General features: G+C 32.7%; 1 protein-coding gene across 1 annotated transcript in view; it reads right to left on the bottom strand.

Annotated features, from left to right (window-relative positions):
* Window positions 1-27,163, bottom strand: part of LOC118204971 (BDNF/NT-3 growth factors receptor-like) — a 722,804-nt gene that overhangs the window by 78,008 nt on the left and 617,633 nt on the right. The window contains exons 8-10 of the mRNA XM_085818323.1: window positions 17,735-17,845; window positions 15,541-15,653; window positions 6,694-6,943 (exon numbers count right to left, since the gene is read on the bottom strand). Coding sequence (XP_085674449.1) covers window positions 6,694-6,943; window positions 15,541-15,653; window positions 17,735-17,845 — 474 coding nt within the window. The remainder of the gene's footprint in view (window positions 1-6,693; window positions 6,944-15,540; window positions 15,654-17,734; window positions 17,846-27,163) is intronic.

The raw sequence follows: 27,163 nt of genomic DNA on the forward strand, positions 1-27,163 counted from the left end.
AACAGAGTCCGTTGTTTCTCTATTTTATTTATAGAAAGATTATTTGGAAAAGTGATACTCATTATCATTTTCAAAAATTAATATTTAATAGCTCTTGTTTTGCAACAGAAAAATTATGAATGATCTATTTGAATTCCTGAATCCTCATATACCAAGAGACTAGACAGAGCACATTTGAGCAAGGAATACCAATCTTTGTAATTTTCTGAAATTCTCACCGAAGAAACCATTAACCTTTTAATTTGAAACATCAGAAGATAATTAATTCTCTTGAAGTCTAATAAGAATCCTGATTAAAAAACGAAAAATCGAAAGCGGTTACAGAATTTTCATTAGGACCTATTTCAATATTTTAAAACTTTCAGCAGGCTTAGAGTGGTAGATTGAAAACGTGCATTTTTGAACTCTTAGATTAAAGAAATTTAATTCTTAACTTTTTGGGGAGAATTTAGCGTTCCATATTTAACATTTATTTATGCGAATTCTTGCAATAATTATCTCCGTTCTATACTTGCTTTAATTAAAAAAATACGTAAAATAAAAAACTAAGCTGGCATTAAAAATTATATTTTTTAAATGATAATTACTTTCTTTATTAAATTTCATTTGTATCTTCATAATAAATACAGGTGAGTTTAAAAACAAAACATATACTTAAATTTATTTTTCATTAAAAGCAGATTTTATATTTTAATTTAATCAAAGTATTTAACTATATAAAAACTGTTCCCTTCTCCTTTATAATACTATATAAAAGATTTCAGCCATTTAGAGAAAACTTATTATTCTTTCTACTTTGCAGTTAAAATATTATATAGCTATACACGCATTACAGGCAGTTCAGTGTAAAAGCTAAAAATGGTTTCTGCCATGTGAAAATGATAAAGTCAGGTGACCTTAAATTATCTCTCCTAAAACACATATTTCTCAACTTTTACAGCATGTTGCCCCAAGTCAACGTGGTTTACGCATGAAGAGTCTGCATAGTGACAGCAGATTATTACTTTGCTATAGTGCCCACGTCAATCACACTAAGTAATGCTTCTGCAAAATGAACCCTGAGAGTATTCAGCCATTACAAGACAAGGGATCCAGTAGCAGCCACATCAACCATAGAAAACCTGAACCTCGTTTCCTTAAGTGGGCTGCGTACTAGAAACTGATGCATCTCTACAGACATTTCTATAGAGGGGTAAAAGCTGCATACTGTAACCGGACGCACGTTGGACTTCAGTAGCAGACACTTAATGAATATATTTTTGTCATTAACAAAACTTTACTTACTGTATGTTGTTCAGGTTTAACAACCTCACCAAAGATTCATAGAAATTAATTGTAAGAGTTAAAAATAAGGCTGTCGAATTATAATATTGCGCCGAGGTTCATCAGGAACTAAGTTGTCCATGAAGATAAGCTATCCCTTGCATTCACAATGATGTACTCCTTAGTGTGCAGACATTTTTTATCACATATTCAATACCAATATTCATGATTTCAGACTTTTATATAGATTATTATTATATTTTGACAGTTCAGGCTTATAAGTGACATACATACACACACAACAAAATACAAGTTTGTAGGAATTATTACCAATGTGACAGCGTATTACAAGGATAAGATTTCAGCAAGGTCCCTCAGCAGCTATGTAAAGACATCAAAGTAAAGTTCTTCGGTATTGGTACTTGATTATAATTCAATGATTGTTTTTCGAAGTGTTGTTTATTTCGACAAGAAAAGTTTTAATGTATTCACCATAACATTCGTCATATATCACCAGGAATCTCTAAGTAACTATAAATATTTGCTTTTAACTATAAAGCAGATGCTTTAAAATCTCAAAATATTTAATAAATTTCCGTCACTTAGATTCGCAATCAGTTAGTACTCAAATCTAGCAATACGTATAGCTAAGCAAATTGTCTCATGAATACAAGTGCTTTAAAATATTGCTTATTATTAGAAGCCTTATGTGCCGATTTTGCTTGACTAAGTTTCCCAAATCAGATCAATTTTTAATGTTATAGAAACTGTTAATTCATGTAACTGAAAATGGTATTCTAAAAATTGACTTTTCGCACTATATTTGAAAAGCTTATCGGAAAGTTAAACATCCAGATGAAATGTTTCAGATTTTGAAAGAAACAGTAGGGTTGAAAAGCTCTCGAAATTATTTTCACTGAACTAAAATTTCGGTATCGCATAAACATTGGGGGCGAAAACTTTCTTCGACCATGCCATAATCACGATTATAATTCAAAAAACATTTCTTAAATTAATTTTTCAATTCAAATTCCATTCAATATTGTGAGTAATCGCGAAGTTTTCCTCTAAAATCAATTATTATAATTTTTTTTTTTGCTATGCCATTTCGAACATCCAATGCAGGAAATCGTACCATATCATCTGCTATCCAGAAAACAATTCAACACAAAAGTATTGTGATTTTAGAAGAGGGAGGTTTTATTGCTGAACTTCCTTATGAAGATTAAGATGCTTTAAATGGAAAATTATCAAAATGCTATTAGAATGTACGTACATTTTTCATGTGATTCACTGATAAATAATGTACAATTGTATTTTGGAGATAAAAAGAAAACTGTTTATCGTATGGTGCAACTACTTAATTTTGTATTCCCAGGCGTAATACAAGTAAAATGAAAACAGTACAGAATGAAAGCCTTCGAGTGTTAAAAAAATGTTAATCTTAATAAACTGTTCATGAAATATATGCATAAAAAACCAATTTATCTATCAACATATGCAAAATATGAGGGTTATTTCTTAAGAAGTGGCAATAAAAATAAAACAAAAACAAATTTAAAAATATTTATTTTTCAATTAACCTGCAATTTTTAATCCCTATATAATGTACGTTTCTTGTCGCTTTAAGCATTTATTGTAACAAACACAGAAATTCTGGATACCCACCTGTTAGACCACTGCACTAATGATGATAATTAATCATTTTAATTTTTTCATCAATGTTTTTTTCGCAATGTCATTTGCTCATATCTCCCGCTTGTGTCAATTTAAGCGCCTGCACAAAACTATCGAGATTACGAAGGAATGTGAGTGTGATTTCTTCTGGATTACCTCCTGACTTTCCTTGAAGAATCTTATCTATATATTCACTTTATTATGACTTATAGCATCATCACCATATACTTCACATTACATGGCAATCAATATCCCCAGCTTTCATATTTTTCACAGAAAATCGGATAACTAACTGACGTATTTATCAGATGTCAGGGTAATCGTGTTTCCTAAACATTTTAACCTCAAACTATAAAACGTACAGACGCATCAGAAGCGCTCAAACAATCTCAAACGTTTGCTCATACATACATTTTGATACACAAGCAAAATTTCGAACAGTATACACAACGAAACTTGAAAACTAAACCTTTCGTAACAGATGCTGAAAGATTTGTCATGCAAATTTTAGGGGTTAAACTTACTTTCCTTCTTAAATTAAAACCGAGAAACTTAGATAAAATATTCAAAATAAGGCTGAAAATTAAAAGCCACTTAATGAAGCTTGTTTCAAGCCTGAAATTAAATACAAGCTAAAGTATGAAAGTTTAGTTACAGAAACTTAACGAAATCATGATGATCGAAGAAAATTCAATGACTCATACAAAAATCGGTATATTGCTTTCGGTCAACAAATTGCAATCAGTGGAAGGAGGAATTCGGATTTAGATGCGTTGCTCCTTTAATTACGAGAGCGAAGATTATTATATTTAAATGCGTAGCTTATTGATGAGAAATGAAATATGCTGTTTAATAAGTCAGAGCTTTGGTCAGAGCTTTGATTCGGTCTTTGGGAATAGAGGAAATAATCATAGCCAGTAATGAATAAAATTCGGAAGCTGTGGTTATTGATTTTTAATTCAAATACTTATAGAGAGAAAGCGAATTTTGATGAAGTGAGTCCTAAAGGTTCAAAACGTATGAATCACGCCTTTGCAGTTTGAATCTGTAGAGATACAAAGTGGATAATTCATACAAATAACTCTTTTTTAATTAAATAGTGAAAGTATCCGGACAGATGTTAAAAAAGAAATGCGCTTTAGTTAGATTACTAAAATTCAACTTCTTAGTTAATTGAATAGAGGATTCGTTAGTAAATACCATATTAGAGAACATGTAAAATGCATATCAGTGTTTTCTTATACGTACTGCTTTCATATATAAGGTTAAACTTCTATTTAGAATATAATTTACTCTTCAGATCTAGTAATAAAAATGAATTCAATATATCTGAGCTAAAGATTCGATATTGAAAGCTCTAAACGGGTATTTTATCAGAATTTTCTGAACTTGAGTTCCGCGAGCTCTCAGATATCATTACCGATTGAGATTTTTTTTTCTTTAATGGAAAATTTATTCTGTTGAATACTTCTATGAGAAACTTAAATCTCAGTTATCTCAGACACTTGCTTAACCCTTTCGCGTCTAATGGGTTATATATGGTCCATTACAAAATCAAAATATTCGAGAGGTACTTGAGTACTGGAATAAACGTTTCCCGCCAATTTTGCCATGCTCTCTCAGTCCGTCTACATCCAGCGACAAAGCGAGCATGTTCTAACCTATACCTACGAGTTTATTTATTGTTTGTTTATTTTTTTATAGTTTTCTGCTGCAAATTAGTGGCTAAAAGTGCGAATTATTTTTATGGTGTTGCTAATATACTTTTATTCCATTTTGCTGAAAATTTCAACGCGAGAGATATACGTTCCTCTCAAATTCTCATTGGGGATAAATGCGTCCCGGTCGGTTTTTGTTGTTTCTGCCCTCAAAAATATGCATATATATACATTTCTTTTCAGAAAGAAGAAGCAAGACGACAGAGAACTACAACAGCTTGTTGATCGTTTTGGGGATGAGTCTGAAGACAATGGGGATCCATTTCAAGATAGGGGTTCTGAATATGTTTCTTCCCCCACAGAGATGACTTCAGAATACGACATGGACGAAAGTAACTTTCTTCAGGAGAATCCGGAAATCTCAAGTCGTAATGAACCAGAAGTTGATGGCCTGTCCTAAGGAAACCTAAAGGAACATTTATGCCCTATGCGAATTTTTTTTAATGTGAAATCCAAAATATAAAAAAAGTGTTTTTGCATATTTGTGCTGTGACATTATTATTTAATTAAAAAAAGTAAAAACTTTTGTAAATAAAAAGGGTCGATGTGAAAGGGTTAAATGAAATATACTTTGTGCGACCAGGTTTCTTTGTTTATTTAATAATAGATAGCGATGGAAACTAGTTAAAGTATTATTAGGCTATTTGCATACCATCGAAAGACATTTTTAAGTTTACTTAATCAAAAGTTCAAAACTAAAAATAGATTTCTCTGAGAGTCTATTAACCTAATAATAAAATGGAATTTTTTTTATACTCTTACTTATTTCGTACCTTAATCATGTTTAAATATTTAATTAATAAATAAAGTTTCTTTGACCTATATTGTCTCACTCGTCTATTTCGCATTTGATTTCCGTTATAAAGAGGAAATATTTAAAAAATGTCTTTTAACAAATTTGAAGATCAATAAGAATGAATTATATGATATGACTAATAATTAATATGACTCACAGTTAAATTTAATTGTATAGCTATTTAATTTAATAATACTGATAGCTACTATCGAATCCATAAATTTTCAGTTAACAATGAGGAAAATACATTAATTGAATTTATAGCACTTTTATACATAAATTATGCAGTGTCGTTATTTTAAGTGTTTGATGTACTAAAACCGTTAAACAGGGATGTTTTATATAATCAGTGCACAAAGGATCTTCCGTTATCAGTAATTTGTTGATTTTCCTAGAGATAAAGATTCATTTTAAGATTTGATAAGGTATTAATTCTTTGTACGGTAAACGTTTTTAGCGAGTCTTCTCAGAAAGCATGTTACCTTAGTAACGACTTCCTTATTAATATGTGAAATGAGTTAATCAATTTTCATACAAGAAAGTCATGATACCTGACATCTATTTCAAAGCTTCCTTACGGTGGAAAAACGTTTGCTTAATATATTTTGTATTTTCTCTATTGACTACCTTCTTTCGTTTCCTAACTTATCAATTGTAGGATAGAAAATTTTTAAAAACAAAACTTAGGTATGGTTTCTTGAATATACCAAAGTATAGAAGGGCTATCTGCCTAAGGAGATGGATGGCTTCGTGGAGGACATTCATCGGGAAAGTTGCTCGTAATTTCGTTACGCATGGACAAAAACACGAAAACCAACAATTCAGTCAGTCCTTTTACCTAGAGTAGAACCCATATCAAATTCCTAACATTAAGTAATCTTTAAAATCAAAGAGCTGTATGTTCAACCTTACTCACGAGACTGAAAAACTGAACAATTGTGTTTATTTATGTCTATGTTACATAAAATTATTATATATATGTTACATATCAGATTTAACTGCTTCTGTTGCTTCCATATAATAGCGCATAATCTCGATATCGCGTGTTACAATTTTGTATAAATGTCTACATATTCACAAAGCTGTTTGATACAAGATTAAGTTTTTAAAAACAAAATAAGTTCAAAACCTCCGTCGTCGCATACAAATATTTGTCATATCTACATACTTGCTGTTCAAATTATTTGGCATAAATGAACTTACGAAATATTAACAACAATTCTTTTTATGATATCTTACCTACAACGACGTCTTTGTTGTGGTCTTTGGTATAGTTTGGATTCTCTACCATCTGGGACGGATTCAAAGGAATTCTTTCCCGTAAATAACGACTCCTCCTACGCTTCAGGAAGCACAGGAAAAATAAAGGAGAAACGCCCGCATTCTGAACGTCTGGCGACATACGGAACTTCCTCCATCGGACGACACACACAATCCCCAGGATAATGAGGAACACAAAAATCACACTGGTAGTGAGCAGAGAAGAGATCTGTAAATAACATGACATACGTTGAATTAACTATTTGGTTAATTGTGTCATATGGAGAGGCACTGCATATAAATTCTATCCGTTTTCTAATCGTTTGTATCAGTGTACAGGAAAAATTGCTGAAATTTCATATCTCACATTTAATTAAAAATGAGTCTGTTTCAGCTTTATTTTGAAAGATAATGAACGGGTAAACATAATGTTCAATTCCAAGAAAATATAATGACTGTTCCGCAGTTTTTAGATTTTCTACAAAAATATAATTACGAATCGTTTTTCTTTTAAATTTTTGGATAGCAGAACAGAATGTAACGCAGGTTTTTAACGTTTTTCTATGATCTATGTCACTATCAGGTTTGTTTATGACCATACGTGTCTCAGTTTTATTACAGTGGCAACTGGCTAATTCATGATTCGACACTCAGAAACATAGCCAGCTTTTACTGCATTCCCTCAAATTTTATCTTTTACCCGCAAGTTTTGGGCACATGTTCTATAGCCCAATTTTCCAAGTTTTCGCGTAACGTTACATTACAATTAACTTACAAACAGTATCAAATATGTGACAAATCGTTTGAACCACTCACGCGACCGTCTGTTCGACTATTACTGATAGTTACTGTCTTTCTTTAATATAAGAGTTTTTTCATTACCTTTCAGTTTGCAACAGTGGTTATTAGTATACAAACTGAGCGATGTAAAACCTAAATGACCTACTTTATACCTTTTATTTTTTCAAATTACAGCAGCGCGTTTTTTATTTCTATAAATAAATAAATAAATAAATAAATACAAATGAGATTATATATTTCTTAGTAATTTGCGTAAAAATTAGTAATGTTTATGCGCAAACGTAAGTATTGTTTCTAGAATGAGTGTATACTTTTTATAAATATACCTACAGAGGCCTGTGGTTTGTATGAAATGTTAGATTTCTTGATATTTATAAATCTGGTAATTTTAAATTTAAAAATGCCATACCATGAATATTTACTTCATTGAAAAGAAATTATGTTTGAAAGTATGTGTGCGTGTGAAAATATGTATGGAGTGTGTCTTTGCGAGTATGTGTGGTATGCGAGTATGTCTGCGATTAGTGAATGCGAACATAAAGACACATAAAATCTTTTATGAACACAGACACTGTGTACATTTTAGACATGACGTTTGTAGATATTCACGCCATTAATAGAATTATTATATTTTTATGACACCCTATGTTGTAGAGACTTTAGCTACAGAATAACTATTTGCTTACATAAATAATCCGTTTAGAAGGGCAAAGCAAAAAAGTTAGAACAGGGTAATATAATTTTCTGACTTATTCTTGCAATAGTATTACTTGACACGTAATTTAGCCTATCTGAGTATCTCAGATATTCAAAATTAAGTGTCAAGTAACTATATTAACTTTGGTTGCGAAATAATTAACTACGAAGAAAGATATTGAATTAAAGAAAAATGATTTATGACTCCAGAAGCAGCAACAGCAGCGCGAACATATGCAGGCATAACAAAGTTAGTATGTAGCAGTTTACACCTATTTAAGTTCAGCAACGATAACATCCGAGATCGTAGTTAGAGATTTGTAAAAACTAGTTCTCTAAAACACTTGCGTGAGAATGGCTTTAAAAAAATTCGAGCACAGAACTGTTATCAAATGCTTCCTTAAATCGGGCTAAAAACCGTCCAAAAGTTTTAAAAAACTGCATAGTGTATACGGTGAACATTGCTTATTTCAGGCATTAATGGTCTTGTGGGTCCAAACATGATCGAGAAGTTTTGATATTTCTGATTTGGTATAAAACGATTCTGTACCCTTCGTACCTAAGTTAATATAAGCTTTTATTTTAAAGCTTTGGACCGTTGAAACACCGAATTGCTCGAGTAAGGCTAGATCTAGCGATGGGAGGTTGAATTTCACAACATGATATTGCACTAGTTCACTGAGCATGCTACCAGTAACTGAATATTTTTTTTTTTATTTTTTTTTATTAAAAGAAATACAAGAAATTTCCCATGTACCACATAGTATCGCATGGGGCTTACAGAAGTAAGTATAAAACGCAATACAAAATAAACAGAAGAGAAAATTGAAATAAAATTAAGGATGATTACAAAGTTTTACAATGAATTGACAAAAAGTGTTAAAAGCACTTCTCTCAGAAATAAATTGGTAAAACTCTGGAGGCCAGTTAATATTAAAATTTTTCAGTCCCAGTTTCAAGACTTTTCTTTCGCTCTCATATTTAGGACATAGAAGAAGCTTATGTTCAACATTCTCCTCGCCGCCGAGGCCACAGTCACAGACAGACTCAGGATACAACTTAAATCTGTTCAAATAACTTTTAAAATTCCCATGTCCAGTAAGAAACTGGGTTAATTTGTAATTTGTGAAGAAATGATGACATGACAATCTCATTTTAATAGAAGGAAAATATCTCCTAGTTAAACTCCCTTTATTTGAATTAATGAATTCGTGATTCCACGACTCCACAATGCTTTCATACATGACCTTCTTATAGAAGGAATTAGGGATATTGACAAAAGTGTCAATTTCCCGCTTAGTCGCAGTCTTAGCAAGGAGATCGGCTCGTTCGTTCCCAACAACACCTGTATGACCACGAACAAATGAAAATGAAACCGAAATATTTTTATCCTTTAGATATTTCAGTTCTTTTTGAATCTCGATAATGATATTATTAGAAGAAGAAATATATTTTAAGATCTCCAAGGATGAAAGGGAATCGGTACAAATGAGATAGTCTGAAACAGCACTGCTTTGTTTAGAGACCCATTTGACGGCGAAGTTTAAGCACAAAAGTTCAGCTATGAAAACGGTACATTCATCTCTGATTCTAAGTTCAAAGTGCTCAAATTCAAGACCATTTTTGAAGACAACAAATGCGAGACCGACCTTGCCATCAATTTTGCTGCCATCAGTATAGCAAGTTACAGGCGAATCAGCTACGATTTTATTGATAAACTGAATAAAATTAACAGCATTTCTTTCTGAAGGATGAGGGAGATCAGATAGAGGTAAAATATAATCATACTTAGAGACAGTAGAAGCAGAAATATTTTCCTTATAAGCAATAGAATGAAGAATGGCAATGTCAATTGGAGGAAAGCCAGAAATTGTATAAACAGACTCATAGCTTACGGTACGATATCCACATGTAACCCGCAGAAGTATCCGCCTTTGAACGCGTCGTAAATATCTATAATTTATCTTCTTCTTGAGCGATATACCCCAGACTCTAGAGCCATACATAATGAGGGTGCAATTCCTTGTTTATAGATGAGCGAATGAACGCTGTAATTAATACCGTATGTGTTGCGTGCAATACGACTTAATCCACGCTGTAATTTATCACATTTCTCTGATACATAAGTTAAGTGTTGTTTCCAAGAAAATTTACAGTCAAGAAAAACCCCAAGATATTTCATTTGCTTTACCACAGTCAAAGGGGTGCCATCGAGAGATAACTGAAATGCATCATAACAGATGTTTCGCTTTTCAATAATCATAACCCTGGTTTTATTAGGATTAAAATCTAATTTAAAACCTTTTGACCAGTTGGAGGCGAAATTTAAAGTCTCTTGTGCCTGTAAAAAAGTAGCAGAAAGGTCCCTACTCTGGAAGCAAAACAAAACATCATCCGCAAAGGCTATAGTATCACAACAAGCAAGATTTTCTAGTTTTAATAGGAGATCATTAATAATAATATTCCAAAACGTAGGTCCTGAAACAGAACATTGAAGGCAACCCCTTTCAAGGTGACGGATATTTCAAGGTAACTGAATATTTGGACCCGCATCTGCAGTCTAGTCCAATTCCGCATTGTGCAACTTTTGCCTTTCCAAATTTGAAATCTGAAAAACAGCAGCATATTGATTTGATCTGAAGACATGGGAAAAGAACATAACGGTGGTTTTGAACAGCGTAATTTTGAGCGAATTTCACATCCTTCTTTTACTTTGGCAGAAATGCTGGTGGAAGTGCGTTAAATTATACAGTATTATTGAAGAAGACTGAATAAAGTTATTTTATAAACAAACTCTCGTTATTTGACTGTCGTACTTCAAATCTGATTACTTACATTTATATATTTAATTTGGTTTTATTTCAAAAGCTACACAATGACTGTGTTTCTTGAAGAATCTATGGTTACAACAATTAGCATTATTTATCGGTTTTTCTTTTTAGACTAATTATCTGACACGAGATTTTTTTTTTACCTCCACGAACTTCTAAAGCCAGTTGTTTCTAGTTGACAAATGTGTGAATTTGTCTCTTGTGTTAAAGTATTTTTGAAAGATGGATATTTTATGCATTATGAACCATAATTAATTAAGGAACAGACTAAGGGAATCTATCTCAATAATACAAAAAGAGCATTCATTTGAATATACTTTACTCAAACATTACCACAGCTCACTACCGGGTGTTTTCTTGGGCAAGGTACCTAAACATAATGATACGAAATAGTACGATCTACTATAACGGAATAATTGAACTTATCGCTTTAAACTTTGTGATTCAAACTGCACATCTTCTCTTAGAATCCGTTCATTAAATAAATTATTTAAAATTTTAGGCTTAAGATGCGTAGCGACATTAGGATTTTTTGGAAGCAAGAGAGATTGAAATATTAGCAACCGCTTTCGCCGGGAATCGAACCACGGACCTCTGAAATACCGGCTGAGTGTGCTGACCACTACACCACGAAGGCATGCTAGGAAAGTGGGAGAAATATTTTATAGGTGAACCTATGCACTTTGGTCTATTTGATGCAATTCTTCTATATTGTAGTAAATCGAACAGCCTGGGTTTAAATCCTGGAGAAGACATGGATGTACATTATCTGTTCCCTTTTAGGAGGTAACGTCGGTAGCCTATTACGTACCTTCATAATAAAATGAACACAATTCCTGGCCTTACTAGTGGGAAAAGCCGAAATGGCTGGTGCCCGCCATTTAAAAAACAAAACATATTATAATAAATTAGAGTTACAAATTCACTAATCCATTGATATGAAAGATGCGGGTATCGAACATATCCCCCAGCAGTCTTAATTTTTGAGCTTGTGTGTATTTCTTCTTATTGTTTTACCCTTTACCAAAAGTTTGAAATAACGAAATATCGGGCTTTGCAGCAAATTAATGCAAATTGATGCAGCAAATTAAGGGAAAAAGAGTGATTGCTTTATAATATTATAAACATCATTTTTGAGGAATTTCAGATTTTTAATTTCAAATCCTATTATTTACTTATTTTAATTTTTAGTAAATGTTTTCCTGTCGTTAGAGACAAATTATTTATTATATTTTCTTCAATGTAAAGCATGTTCATATTAACTCTTCAGAATTCATATTTACATTAAATCTTAAGAATTCTTGATTTATGATGCATTTATAAAGTATCTAAACATCATCACAAATAGGAAAATATTTTAATTGTTGAATTGTTGCTGGTAGACTTTTGCAACCTCTAGCAGTATAAATAGTCACACTTAATTTAAGGCATGATTAAATTAGTGTTACAGGAGTGAGTTTTCATGTTTCAACAAGAAAGAAGAGCAGTGTAAAGTACTAAACGCTTTATTTACTTTCCATTACCTTTTCGCTTAATGATCTTATTCGAAGTACGCTTTGGAGATTAAGATTTTCCATTGGAGAAAGATTATTAACCATCTGTATCAGTTCCATCACAGGAAATAAAATATGTCGGTAGTTGTGAACAGTGTGATCTATTAATACTTCACATCATTTCTTTCAAAAAATGACGGAAAGAAAATAGCTATGCACAAAATATAAAAGAACTCCATTGAAATTAAGTTAATTGAAAATATATTGTTAAAAGCTTTCAATTTCAGTGAGTTAAAAGCATTCAATATCAAGTTTATTTACAAAGAAATTTGATGTTCTGCTGTGCAGCAGTTTAGATTTCTTTATACCAGTTAAATCTTAATAGTGCAACATCAATGCGAATGCCATACTCATACAAAGCAAATGTATGAAAAAATTTCAAATAAGAGTGTTTAATTAAATTCACTAAGTGGTAAAAATTATTTTTAGCCGCGTTAATATTATTGGTCATAAGTGATTAAAATTAAAATCATTGGTGGCTATCAGATATGAATTTCATTATGATATTAATGGCGAAATTTAAATCAGAATTGGCATACACATTTAAATGATTTAAATGTAATCATTCAGTGTGATTATATATCATTTCTATACTATTAGATATATTATACCTCAAAATTATATTTATGATTTGAATAAAGTTCGCATACGGGCGTTTATCGTTTAAAGTTTTAATACACATGACCAAAAATGACAACTAAAACTGCACTTTTTACTTTCTAATGTAGTATTTGGTTGAAACGATTTTATTCATTTTATCTTATACTTTATAAAATTCCGATAGACAAAAAAGGAAATTATTTCTTTTAACCTGTGCTGCACTGAAGTATATTGTAACTTTGTTCCATAATGTTTCGATTTATCGAATGGTATAAATTTTTTATTTGACTCATTTAATTTCTTGCTGGATTTAAAAATCAGTATTTACCTCATTGAAATTCTCGAGGCTGTTGATGTTGAAGAATAAAATTTGATTTAAAATCTTTCATTTTTAGCAAGTGCCAGTTTCTTTAAAAATTAAGTGTCTTCCTAAAAATGTCAAAGTTCAAACATTATTTTAAAAAATTCAAATAATTTTCATTTGGAAGATTATTTTAGACCTGTTAAATGATGTAAAGAATTGAGACTATGCGATGACTGATCTGATCGTTAAAAAGGCTATAAAATGCAACAGCAAATAAAAAAGGATGCATCAAGTTTTGAAAAACATCCCGTTATTATTGCAGATATTATATATCCGTGAGGCACAGTTCAAGTGAATTAGGATTTTGCAAAAAGGTCAAATATTTATTTAAAAAATTAACCTAAATAAATTACAAGCTACCTATCAAACAAAAGTATAGAAAAATAAGTTAAATGAAATTATATATTAAATAAACCAGTACAAAAATACGCCAAACTATAACTTGATTATGGAAAACCTACAGATGGTTTTTTCTTATTTGTCGCCTCCATAAAATGCCCTTAGACTGAAGCACATCATACTTGGATTCATGAATTCACAGAACCCCTTTCCAGTGATCTGATATCCCGGAGAGACAAGTATTGTGCCGAGCCAATCAACGAACAGCAATACTGATCTCAGGTTTATGTGGCCACATTATCAGGAAAACAGATAGAATGCAGTTTGCCGTGAATGGCAAGTGTGTAGTTAATGTAATACTATTATCGCGACAAAGTTTCTTAATTAAAGTAAAATATTCTTACTGATAACGAATTCTATTTCTTTGAGGACCAATATGTAATTACTTATGTCAAATCTAGAGCCAGATAAAATTTGTTCTATTTAAAATGTTCGTATACTTTTCATAATTTTTTTTATTTATCGTAAATAACGCATTTACATTTCGAAATATGTTTGAACGGTTTTTTTCCTTTCTTTTCGGACATGCGCAGATTCTCTCGAAACAAAAACAAAAATCTTTTTAACTCGTTATGCAACAATTATATTATAAGCTTAATTTTCCTTAGTAAGATTTTTATCTTATCAATAAGATATCATGGAGCTCCTGAGATTTTGATATTCTTATTTACTGTCTTGAAACTTGCTTGTTTTCAAGTTCTGTATTATATTAAAGTCTTTCTTATTCAGCAATGCCATAAGTTTTTCGGATAAATAAATCTCTAAATGAACAACATATGTGTCTCACATTTGTGGCCAATATCTAAGGATCTGCGTCCTATATTTCCGGTAACTCGACAATACATGATCATTACTATTTTCAGCGAGTTCTTTCACTTTTCAGTTTTGGAAGTTAAAAATATGTCATTCATAAAATGTATTTGTAGAGTCTATGTGTTTATCATATCACTTTGTACTGTTATTTTTAATTTTAAGAGATATCTTGCAGGATTTAATATTTTTTTAAATGCCAGAGAGAACTCGAACCCTTTTATCAGAGAAATTAATGGTAACTGCGTCTTCGCTTTAAGTTATTTAGTGTTATGGGATTTTATAGGAACGCCTTATTTTCAAAACGTAGAGAAAATTTGTTTATGTTATTCAAAGATAACATGGTATTTCTACAGTCTTCTTAGCATGCCTTCGTGGTGTAGTGGTCAGAATGCTCGGCGCCTATGCGAGAGGTACATAGTTCGAGTCCCGGTGAGGGTATTGCTCCTTTCTTCAACTTCCTGCTTCAAAATGATTTGGCGACTGGGTCCCCTAATTCCCAGTCGCCCTTTAAAAGGGGTAGTATATATGGTACTTGTCCCGCCTTCTTAGTATGCCTTCGTGGTGTAGTGGTCAGCACGCTCGGCGCGTATTCGAGAGGTCAGTGGTTCGAGTCCTGGCAAAGGCACTGCACATTTCTTCAAACTCCTGCGTCGAAATAACCTAATGTCCCTACAAATTTTGAAATTTTCCATAAATATATTACGATAATACGATAATTTCCCAATACCGGTTTTAGTAAAATAGAAATGAACTAATATAGTCTACTTACCAAAATGGACGTTTTGTTTCTTTCATCTGAGTCTGCCTTTTTCATCACGGGTATAATGGGCACTGGTGGTCTACCCTGAGGTACATATGTCGGATGAGCAATCGGCACTGGATCTAAAGAGTGCAGATAATTAATTTTCGATAAAATGATATAATTAAGTGACAGCAGCTTTAAACTTCTCACAAAAGAAATTTTCCACTTAATTCTTTTTCTCAACATTTTAGCAGAACTTGTACTTAAAATAAAAATTCGGAAAGGGAAAAAATGCTAATCCTGTGAAGCAAATATCACGTTATCACTCTTACGCCAAACAGACGATACCGAACAACTCTTTGAAAAGTAATCCTTCTTAGCAAAGTTTGAGAGGAAAAGGTATATGGAAAAATTTATGAATAAAGGTTTGGAAGTTCTTTGAGTGCAGGAGATTTAATACCTGAAAATAAGATTAACCTGAAATGAAATTTTTAATGCAAAGCAAACTAAAAACTCCTGTCGTGTTGCTGAAAACAATAAAGTCACGAATTCAGTAAAAAATAAATTCGAGCCTCTTTTTAAATAAATTCGAAGATTATTTCTATTTACATTTCTTGTGACTATGGTTTTTAAATTTGATTCAGTATCTGTCTTAAAACAACGTTTTCCTGTGGCAAAATATATCCGACAATTTTTTTTAATTAGAGTCAGATCGTACGTTTATATTTTATAAGTTAGGCCAAAATCATTTTTAAATTGATTTTAATTTCACAGCTTATTTATTTTAAAGAGGGAAAATAATATTTTAGTGCTGTTTTCTTTCTCGGAACAAGTAGACTTTATGTCATATTCTCTCAAAGTACATATGATATCTATTTCCTAAAATTAAGGCTTTCCTAAACCTGAACTTTGCCTAGTTTTAGATCTTTGCTTTTTCTCCTTTTTTTTTTGAAATTGTTATATTTAAAAGCGAATTTTGTATCTTTAGAAGTTTTACGTTTACATAAGCACATGGTTTAATCCTTGATGCACAGTTCATGTTCATGATTAATAAATCATACAATATCATTGTTGTTATTATGAAATACCAATATAGTAGAACTTCGGTCTATCTTTCCCACAACGGTCTTTTTAATTCGCTGTTTTGGGTTCGCAAATGAAATCCTATACAAATACTATTACTTATTTCCTTATTCATCTTTTTCTAACTCTCATTTTGCCACATTATCAATCCTTTTAACTCGTTATGTAACAATTATGGACCACTGAGCATTTCCTACATGTAGGACCTGGAGAAAATTCTGAAGCCAAATATATATTTATTTTGATATTGTATTTTTCTTGGATTATCAATGTAACAACACGTAATGAAATAAAACGTTGTACGAGGCTCTCAGCTCACAGTATGCGGTATTAGAATCTTTACCGGAAAGATTTATTATTATTTCGTTGCAATATGATATACGGTTACTTTGTCTTAGGTTTAATTAGTTTATCCTTATTAGGGCTTAGGGATTTCATCAATAGCTTTCCTATCGGTTCTTCAAGGAGTATAGAAGAGGAAGATAAAAATGAACAAGTGAGGACGTCGAGTTCTATCGAGACTCGTGAAACCACGGAAAGCATTTTTGCGAGAGCAAAGTTAAAAGCGAAACGTACAGTGAAAAACATTCAAACCTCGAAAAGTTGGATATCGGATGAGGCAAAGATTCATTATTGAGCAAAACACTATATAGGACACGTTTTGTAAAACATTAATTTTTGAATATACTGCATTCATGTTGAAAGTAACAAATGCAATTTATTTGCAACATGTTCATATTTGCAATAATCGTTCTCCAGCGTAATCATTTTCCCTCACTCCTCATTCTCTCTTCCATAAGAAAACTGATAGATCTAAACTGAAAGTTCGGAAAGTACTGAACTAAGTACCAGTATATACTTTCCAAACTATTAGTGATAAAGAATGGCCCTTAAATTTTCTCTTGAAAATAAGGAAGTCTTGTACTAAAATTTTTTATTTGCTTAAAAGTAAATTCATTACTGTGAAAAAAAAATGGATTTATGCATATTAGAAGTTCTTACAGTTTCTCAATAGGTGTTAAAGAACTGAACTCTGTTTAGAACTAACTATTGAAGTTTTTCAACATTTCTGAAACTTTAACAAATATTTTTTTACACATTTGGATATATGTTTTTAAGATTAATATAATAATTTTACCTATATGGAATCTGGCATATATTGAATGGTTCACTTGTCCAAATGGATTGCTAGCGATCAATGTATAAAGTCCTTCATTCTTTTGGGAATCTCTTTCTACTTCTAAACAGCCTGTAAAGAGAAAACATTACTTCGCACTTCTTTGTGGTAATTTATTAATAACGCGCTTGTTCAAAATTCAGCTTAAAAATGTAAATACTAAATATATATGAATTCATATATATTATAGATTGTGCTCTATCGCTGTTTAGCACATTTATTGTTTGAAAGTTTTAGGAGTGCAGTTTGCATAATTCAAAACTATTTTATTTTCAGTGAATAGAGTCATACCAATCAACTAAACCACTACACTGATTATTAAAACAGTTTGTTGATCTGGTAGTTGTTTTGCATAAAATAAACATTCTAAATAGATTTTGAAAGCAAGAGAATAAAAAAGTATGAGCAGTAGTTTCGCACAAAATTATCAACATTAGATGCAATTTAATTTTCTTTAGCTACTGTTTCAGATACTGTTGCTATACGTAGAAGAAAGAATACAAATTCACAAAATCTGGAAACTAGATTTGATTTTTAAAATTAAACAGAAAAACAAATAAATAGTCATATTTATGTTAATCAAAATTTATTAAAAAGTGCCGTTAACATTTACATGTTTAAGTATGAAACTTACACATGCACTTAAAATTAGAATATTTCTTAAAATAAGCTATAAAGGTCGTCCAAATGAAAGTGGCACTGCCGTAATAACTCCGCCATTTGAAGAGAAAGATGAGTGCGCATGCACTTATAGAGGGCGGGGAGTTCTGAGATTGCATGGGATATCGTCAGATCCCGCTAGATGCGTTCATCATAGCGTCAGAGCACGCAGAGAGGCATCGTTTCCATCATGGTCCAGACGGTATCCATCATTGCCTCCAAACGGTGTCAATGCGCGGTCGTGCAATTTTAAACAGCGGGAAATGCGAGTGCTCTGAAATCTCTCATCGAATGCAAACTGTTTATGGCATGGAATGTATGAAAGGCAGATCGGTATTCCGATTAGTGTAGGCATTTTCGTAGTGGAAGAAGCAGTACTGACAACAGGCCACAAATTGGTTAAGTGCATGTGGTCAAGAACACCTGCTCGGACGCTATGATGCACGCATCTGCCGGGATCTGACGATATCCCACGCAATCCCATCACTCACCAACCTCTATAGGTGCATGCGCAGTTATCTTTCTCTTCAAATGGCGGAGTTATTACATCAGTGCCATTTAAACGACCCATATACGTAATTTTCCGATACTAGTTTCGAGACGAAGAATGGAAACTTTCTGGAAGATTAAAATCTAAATACTTTTGAAGTCTCCATGAAGCAAAGTTTCCAGTTAGTAAAATATTTTTGTATTTCATTAATATGCTTTATTTAGCCGAATGTAAAAGATTTTTGTTTATTAAATGCAAAATGTGCAAGGATGTGATTAAAAACACTATAATGAGGATCAACAGTAAATTTAATAACGAATGTTGTTTCACCTGAAACGAAGTTACATGTTGTAGAAATGAGCAAGATGCGTTTTTACCCCTTTCTAATTACATTTTCAGAGTGCTGAATTACATCGGTGTCAGGTATAACAGTAAATAAATTATAAAATTTACTTTTGAATGCCTATTAAAATTTTTTTTCGAAAGTATGAGTTTTATAGATTTTTTTAAAATTTGCGATGGAGGTTGAAAGGCGTTGTTGCCACCGTTTTCAGATATTTAAGGCATCCTGATTCCATTTATATCTGGAAATGAGAATTTGTTGCTGGTGAAGTTTTTAGTGGGGAGTTTTGCTGATAGATGCCACCAGAGAAGGTCAGTCTCTTTTCTTCTGCTCTGCTGGGGTTTAAGTAATTCATTCATGTAGCATGATCATCAGAGTTGAGTACTGAAAGACCTCCTTGCTTAGGTTCACTTTGCTCAGTATCCTCATGCCAGTTGTGTTTAACATTCTTAGTTGTTTGAAGTGCTAACTACTTATTGTACTCTGTCGTACTGAGAAGAGCTGTACGAGTACTATTATGGTCCCACTGAGTGAGCAATAAAGCTGAAAGTCTTCTTGGCGGCACAGCTGCTCACCCATTGGTCTCCTACCCTGTATTAGATGCAATATCTCTTGGCAAACTCTCTGGGCCTTACAAGCTGCTACGTTTCCGTCCCAGTTTTGAAAAAAAAAACCAGCCTGTGGCTCGTGCGGATATTTCCCCCACAATTTTACCTGCCATTAACCTATCGGGAGAATTTTAGGTTCGCCCTGTAATTTGAGTGTTCCCTCGAAGCACGGACGCTATACAAATACAAACATCCATGCATTCTCAGTGATTAGAACCCGGAGTCTTCGGTAGAGCAGTCAAGTTACAAATCGATATACCGTCTGGGCGGCGATCCAGATGAACAAAGCTTACTTTGAGAGATAAACTAACACTGAATAACCCCCCCCCCAAAAAAAAAACATGAATGCAATAAGCTACTGATTTATATTTCGTTTTAATGATTACCAATTGTACTACTATTTCAGATTCATTTAGTTTGTGATGAAGGAAGCGACAGATGGACTGAAGTTGGAGCGAATAAAATTCTGGGCTGTTAACATGAGCGCGATGAATTACAAGATTTATAATTGCCTTGAATGATAATCAGTTGAACCGCTATTGTATACTATTATGTAATGTATGACGGAAAGGGTAGTGTATATCAATGGGGAAGGACGGTGCCGGAATATATGATGTATTCTCTGTCTAACCTTTGAGGCTATATTATCAGGTTCAATGTTCCGTCTTACTTTCTTTGGGAACATGCAAGGACCTGACTCGGAACAGGGAGCTTACTAAAGCTATGTTCAATAACTGTGGGAAGTAGACAGGATACACAAGAAGGGTATACAAAACCCTTTATTTTTCTCTCTTTACAATAATTTCCGTACTTCGGAATACAAAGACCCACTACTTGTGGTCTAAACGTAAGAATATAAAAATATAACTAAAGGCTAACTTAACTTTGAAATAATAAACGTGGAAGATTGGCCTTATATTAACAGGAAGCCGTATGTAGTACAGAGAACTGTTAACACTACAATACGTTTAAAAATTATCACGAGGATTAAACCTCTGGCCTGGAAGGCAACCAGCAACTGAGTAAAACTTCTAAGGTAAGCGGCCTGCTTCGACTAACTCCTTCCTCTCTCTCGCTTCGCAAAAAGCCACAACTTAAGTACTTGGCGTTCGCCAGACAAATTTTGCATAAATAAGTTAACGCTTATAATTCTGGCCGGAAGTAGAAAATAAGAAGTGATAGTAAAGATTTAAAATAAAATAAACGTTAGTAAAACTTAAGATCCTTACAATATAACACAAAGAACTATGATTGTTAATGAATACGGTTAGAAAAACTTCTGGAAGAGCTATTAATGGCAGCCCATATACGTATTACTCACCTCCTCCTCTTGTTTATCTTCTCATTGGAAAACCTTGTAGCTTTATGTGCGTAAATACGTATGTAAACATACGTGTAACATAAATATACGTATTTTTCTAACTAGGTTTGTGTCTTTGAATTATGTCTTAAGAGCTGAGTAATAAATTCAGCCGTTATTTGAGTGTTATGCTTATCACTTAAGATTGTTTCATGGTATTTAAATCATAATAAGGATTCGTATTCTTATCAGTCCTTTAGCGTTAGTTGATATATATACGTTTACTAATCCTTAAAAAACTATAATCTCAGAAATATTTGTAAATAGTAATAATAACCAAAATGATCTATTAAAATTGAAAATTATAAATATATATGTGTGTTCTATATCTTATATATCTGCTGTCATTGTATCTTAGGAACCCATATTGTTTTATCCATTAAAATGTGTGTAATATCTGAAAAATCCAGATTAAAAATAGGTTCAATTTTTTTCATTTTTAATTCCAACACGGGCGACAATATTCAGTTTCATGTACTTTGTGTTTACTTAACTTCCTTTAATGTCTAAATCTGAAACATATTAGGAAATAAATAAATAACTACAAATACATGTTCAAATGTGGTCGAACGTTCATTCAGCTGTTCTTTCATAATAATAGGTGATCCACACGTAATGTCTTAAATAAACCAGTACATTTTGTATATTCTCCGAGCGTTTCGTCATTTTAATAAATATATCAGTCATATTTTTAATATAATTCTCTAAATATGGTTGTGCCATATGTTTAATAAAAGCTGTAAATATAATTGCTAATTTTCAGCCATAAACTATAATTCATAACTCGTTACAATATTTAGAAGTTTCAGCATGTTTTTCGTTCCCCGTTCTTATTTTTCTTATTGAGAAAATTGTCTTATTAGAATATGAAAAATATTTTTGGACTCTTGTTGTCTGATCTTTATATGTAACTGTATCAAGCCCTGTAAGTAACTTTAACTATATATGCTTCCAGTAGTTTCAAAAAATTGAAGGTACTGAAAATTTCTCGTCAGACTGGGAAAAACTATATAAAACTGAAGAAAGGATCACCTGTCAGTTTTTAGTTCAGAGTTGAGTACTGAAAGACCTCCTTGCTTAGGTTCACTTTGCTCAGTATCCTCATGCCAGTTGTGTTTAACATTCTTAGTTGTTTGAAGTGCTAACTACTTATTGTACTCTGTCGTACTGAGAAGAGCTGTACGAGTACTTTAGTGAAAAGCTCCAGAACTGGATATTTTAAAGTTTTTGTTTTGGAAAATAAATTTTATTAAGCTATCATCGGTTCTGTTCACATTTAATCGATTACAAGCCCGTACGCACATGAAAATAAACTTTCTTAGTTGGAAATAAAAACAGCTCTGTTATAAAAGCACAGCCTCTGAATAATTCAGGAAGGAACTATTTGCTTCCACTATTGTTCTTCAATAAAAAAACACTTAAACAAAAATATTAATAAACTCATGACAAATAAATGAGGCTACGTTTCGTGAAGCCGGAGAGAATTTTAATGAAAACCAATTTAGAATATACCAGCAACTGAAATTGCGATTTCAGAATCTCTAGGAATTTAAATAGTTTTGTTTAATGACGAAGTATGAATGAAAAATAGTATAGACAGTCTAACTGATGAATTTACGGCCGTCGAAACTGGAGAAGCTCGCGTATGCGGTCAACGGACCGTTATGAAATGTATTATGGTGAAGCATCAGTTATATGCATGCAATAAAATGGACATGTCTACAACATTTTGAGGACTTGAAAATTTCTTAAATATTGCAGAATCCCTTTTATTACATTCCTGGAAGTCACGTATTTTCTGAAAGAATACGTTATGGTACGAAAGTTATATAGTCAAAGCAGGAATCTAGGACAAAAGTTCAAACGATATAGACTGTAAGAGTTAAATAACAAAACCGTGTCTTCGAATATGATATACCTATTCTGATAAAGCATTGACAGTCCGAAACATCTTGTCTAAGATAGCGTTATCAAAGATATTCATGGAAAAATACCTCCGATATACAGTCCTACATCTAAAGCGCACTCAATATTTTTATGAGTTCTGTTCCTGAAGAATAATAAGTTCAGCACATAAAATTACTTTTGTCTTCTTTCTCTATGAAGATTAACCTCATCCCTTTCTCTCCATCTCGATGATGAGTTTTTCTTCACGGAAATATGATCAGCCTAATAAAACAACAGTTTGATGACATTCAGAAATAGAGAACTTACGAACAATTTTCTTTTTATTCAAGATTATATTTACATCTTTTATATCCATTTTCCTCTGAAAGTATTATTCTACAGAATATTTACTATAGTTAAGAAATATAGCCCTCATTTAGTAAAAAACAATCGATAAATATTCCACTTGCTTAGTTAATTGGCAATCATTTAATGAAACAAAAAGAAAAAATTCGCGTCTTATTGAGGGGATTAAGAAACAAATTTAAGAAGTACATATAGAACATAGTTTGCTTGCTTCGGAAATAAATAGTTTGTTCCATCATGACTGAAACAACTATTCCGATCTGCATTTTTGATTTTGCTTAGTGGAAAAGCAAGGTACCGTAAAAACGCATTCGTCATAAATAAAATCATATCTTAAAAAAAATCCTAAACACCCGAATATCCTACCTAGCTTAGCCCTATCAGAGATATATTCATGAAGAAGAACGGAAGAACGTTTTGAGATAAATATTTATAGATATTTCCATGGAGTACTAAAAACCACTCCTTTATTAACAGTGTACAGTAAAAGGACTCTTGGAGAAATACTGGCTCTGCACTGTTAGTTTGAGAGTAAATAGGATGAGATTTTACTTTGGGATCCACCTTTATAAATGGCATTTCTTGTTACACTTAAATTACTGAAAGTTCCGTGGAGAAATATTCTTCTTCTTGCTGGAACTGCATTTGACAGTTTACATTTCTACTTGTTTGGTAAGGAAAACTGATTTTCTCTCATTTTTTATCAAATAAATTCATGCTCAGCCTAAATTCCATTTCTCATTTTCTATTTAAAAAAAAGATCTTATGGAGGCATCTACAAATTAAACTTTCTCTCTACTGGCTTTTATTTTATTTTTCCAAGAATCTATGTTTAAAGCTTGAAAGCTGTTTTAGGATCCTCCTTTTGGTAAATTAATCCAAGTGTAACTTCCTGAAACTTTCGTAATATATTAAAAGACAACTTCGTAACTGGGCACATCTTCGTAACTGAGGCACATCTCTGTACTGAAGCATATCCCTACAAGGTACATTTATTGGAGCCGGTGGCTAACACAATTTTGGATACGTCCATGATGATGCTTTACGCAAATTCGTAAATCTTCTGAAAAGACAATCGGGTACTATTCTTGCATCTAATGTCGTCGTTGTTCGAACCACTGTAGGCTCGCCTGTCTTTGTTGCTCCGGATCGACGTATGTCCCATTTTACACTATGTAGGGGATTCCTTGCTGAGTTGGATCCCGAAGTGGGGGGGCAGTATTCCCTGCTTTGGATGTTGTACTAGAACAATAACACGATGGAGCAAATATGTAAATCCATAGGCGAAGTTCTAGTGCTCCGTCCTCTTTTTCCTGTTTCTCTCCCATGTGCAGTATCAAAGGAAACCACACCAATGGTCATAGTGCGTACAGTCGTGGTTCTGCAGATGGCAATGCATTGTTCCTGCGGGCCCTTCTCGTCGTTTTTTGTCATGAACCAAATTCTTGACTTCATGTGATGTAGAAGTACAACCCTGCAAGGCGAGATCACAACATAGCTGTCCTGTGGGGAATAACTGACCCAGTACCGTTAAGATTCTACATGGTGTTCAATAGGGCAAACACGGACCCCCGATTCTATATTTGTCTTTTAGTCAGGGGATAACGCCACTAGGAGCAAAGTAATGGAACTATTAACCGCAGTCTCGATACTTGCTGTTGCTCTCCCTGTCGAATTCCAACAGGTATTGTTAGGAGTTTCTTCTTTTTACAGGAGGCGCAACACGACCTTCAAACAACTCACCAGCGATAAGAATAACTCAAAACGAGCTGAAATGCTATACACGGTTAAACGCTTCAATCCCTGGAGGCGACCTGAGGAGGCATAAATCCTCCGGTCAACCCAGAGGAACATATATGATTCACACAGCCTGGGTATTTGTACGCAGAGTCAGAGGTGGAAGGCTACGCATCCACCACCAAAGCGAAGAAATGTAAAACGTAGTAAATTCCCAACGTGTTGACCAAGCAAAGCCAAACCCCCAAGGACAACCTTCGTAATCTAACCATGTAGCACCCGCACAGCCAAAGGGTCAACTAAGACAGTAAGTGCCATAAGGTCCCTGTCGAGCCTGAACCTACCATCGAATAAACAATGATTCTAGTCCTGTGAAGATTGATTTTATAACACCGTGCTCAAAACTGCCTAAGCAGAGATCCCAGCCAGTAGCTTCACCGGCGTCGACACCCGGGGCGGAACCTCTTCACACAAACAAGCACTTTTCAAATGCAATTTCATATGAGAACCCCATTGTGCAGTCTTCCCATTTTTACATAATGCAGATGGTATCACTCATACTTTCTTTGTGCGTATCTCTACTAATCATTTGCATATCCTAGAATGTAGTACGTTTCATGCAAATTTGACCTTTCATGCTTGAGCCTTTTTGGTATAGAAATTTTAGTGGTCAGTAGTGATTTATTGATATACGGGTTATAGATGTATTTAATCTGTTTAATATTGTCTTACGTGAGTGCTGACATTGTTTTTACAAAGCATATTTACTCAATAGGTGTAATATCTATCCTCAATATGAATTTGAAATTATATATATATTGGTTTTGAAAACCAGTGTGCATATATGCAAATTTTGTCAGAGTTAGCGTAGCTGCTTGAGAAGCTGGCTCGCGTTAGGATGTAAAGGAATGCTGAAACATAGGGAAATCAGCAAGAGTGCGATTTTAAACAAAACAGACTAGGGATGCAAAAAGAGGTCCCTTTTTGCATATTTATATAAGCAAAATCAGTTAGACTGAATGAAGATCTTTAATTCATGAAACAAATTTGTTAGACTTTTAAATAAATGCAACAAGGACAGAGAAAACACAAATATTTAAAAAAGTGGCTGCCGAGCTGTTATCAGATATAAAATAATGAGTGTATAATAAGAAATTAAGATTACTGTGGTTTCGCTAATCCTGAAATTTTCAGAACTCTTTTAATGACAGCTTTTTTCATGTAGCAAACAAAGCACCATGTCCGCATTGTTAATGATGGTATAAATGAACAAACTAAGCACTAGGTTTTCTTTGTATAGGCTCGCTTTGTGTTTAAAAATAAAGCATAACGGAGTTACTTTGCTTCGATTAATCTTTCATGTGCTCTGAAGTAAACAGCATGGGAGCATTAAGCTTCTTAAGTGATCAACAATATTAGGAGGAAATGTTTCATTTTGGAACATAAAGACTTCAAAGAGAATGAAACGAAAAGAAAGAATTATAGCTCAAAAGCATAAAATAAGGAGCTTTAAATCGTTTCGAGCTGCTAAAATGGAAACTATTGTAACCTTATTCCATTTTTCATTATTTACAACTATGTATTATTAATTGCATGATATTCGAAGTAATTAAGAAATCATAAAGAATTCCTAAAACAAAACATAATTATAAATTGTTTATCACTAGTACATGAAAGTTCATTAAGCATCAACTCTGCAGATTTTAAATTATGAGTGTAATTAAACGTTAAGCTATAGAAGATTTAATTTTAAAATAAAAGCACTTAGTGTAAAATTTAGAAATCACGATACATTTATCAGTTTTATTTCGACAAAGAGAAATTTAATTTACACTTATAATTTATTATAGGAGTTCCAAACTGTATTTTCTAACTGTTAAAAAATAAACTTTGAGATTTGTTTTACGATAAGCACCTATTAGAAATTAATTTACAGGAT

The sequence above is a fragment of the Stegodyphus dumicola genome, chromosome 6, assembly GCF_044657685.1.
Source record: "Stegodyphus dumicola isolate Sdum_Otavi_A_Nest chromosome 6, ASM4465768v1".
Taxonomy (NCBI): domain Eukaryota; kingdom Metazoa; phylum Arthropoda; class Arachnida; order Araneae; family Eresidae; genus Stegodyphus; species Stegodyphus dumicola.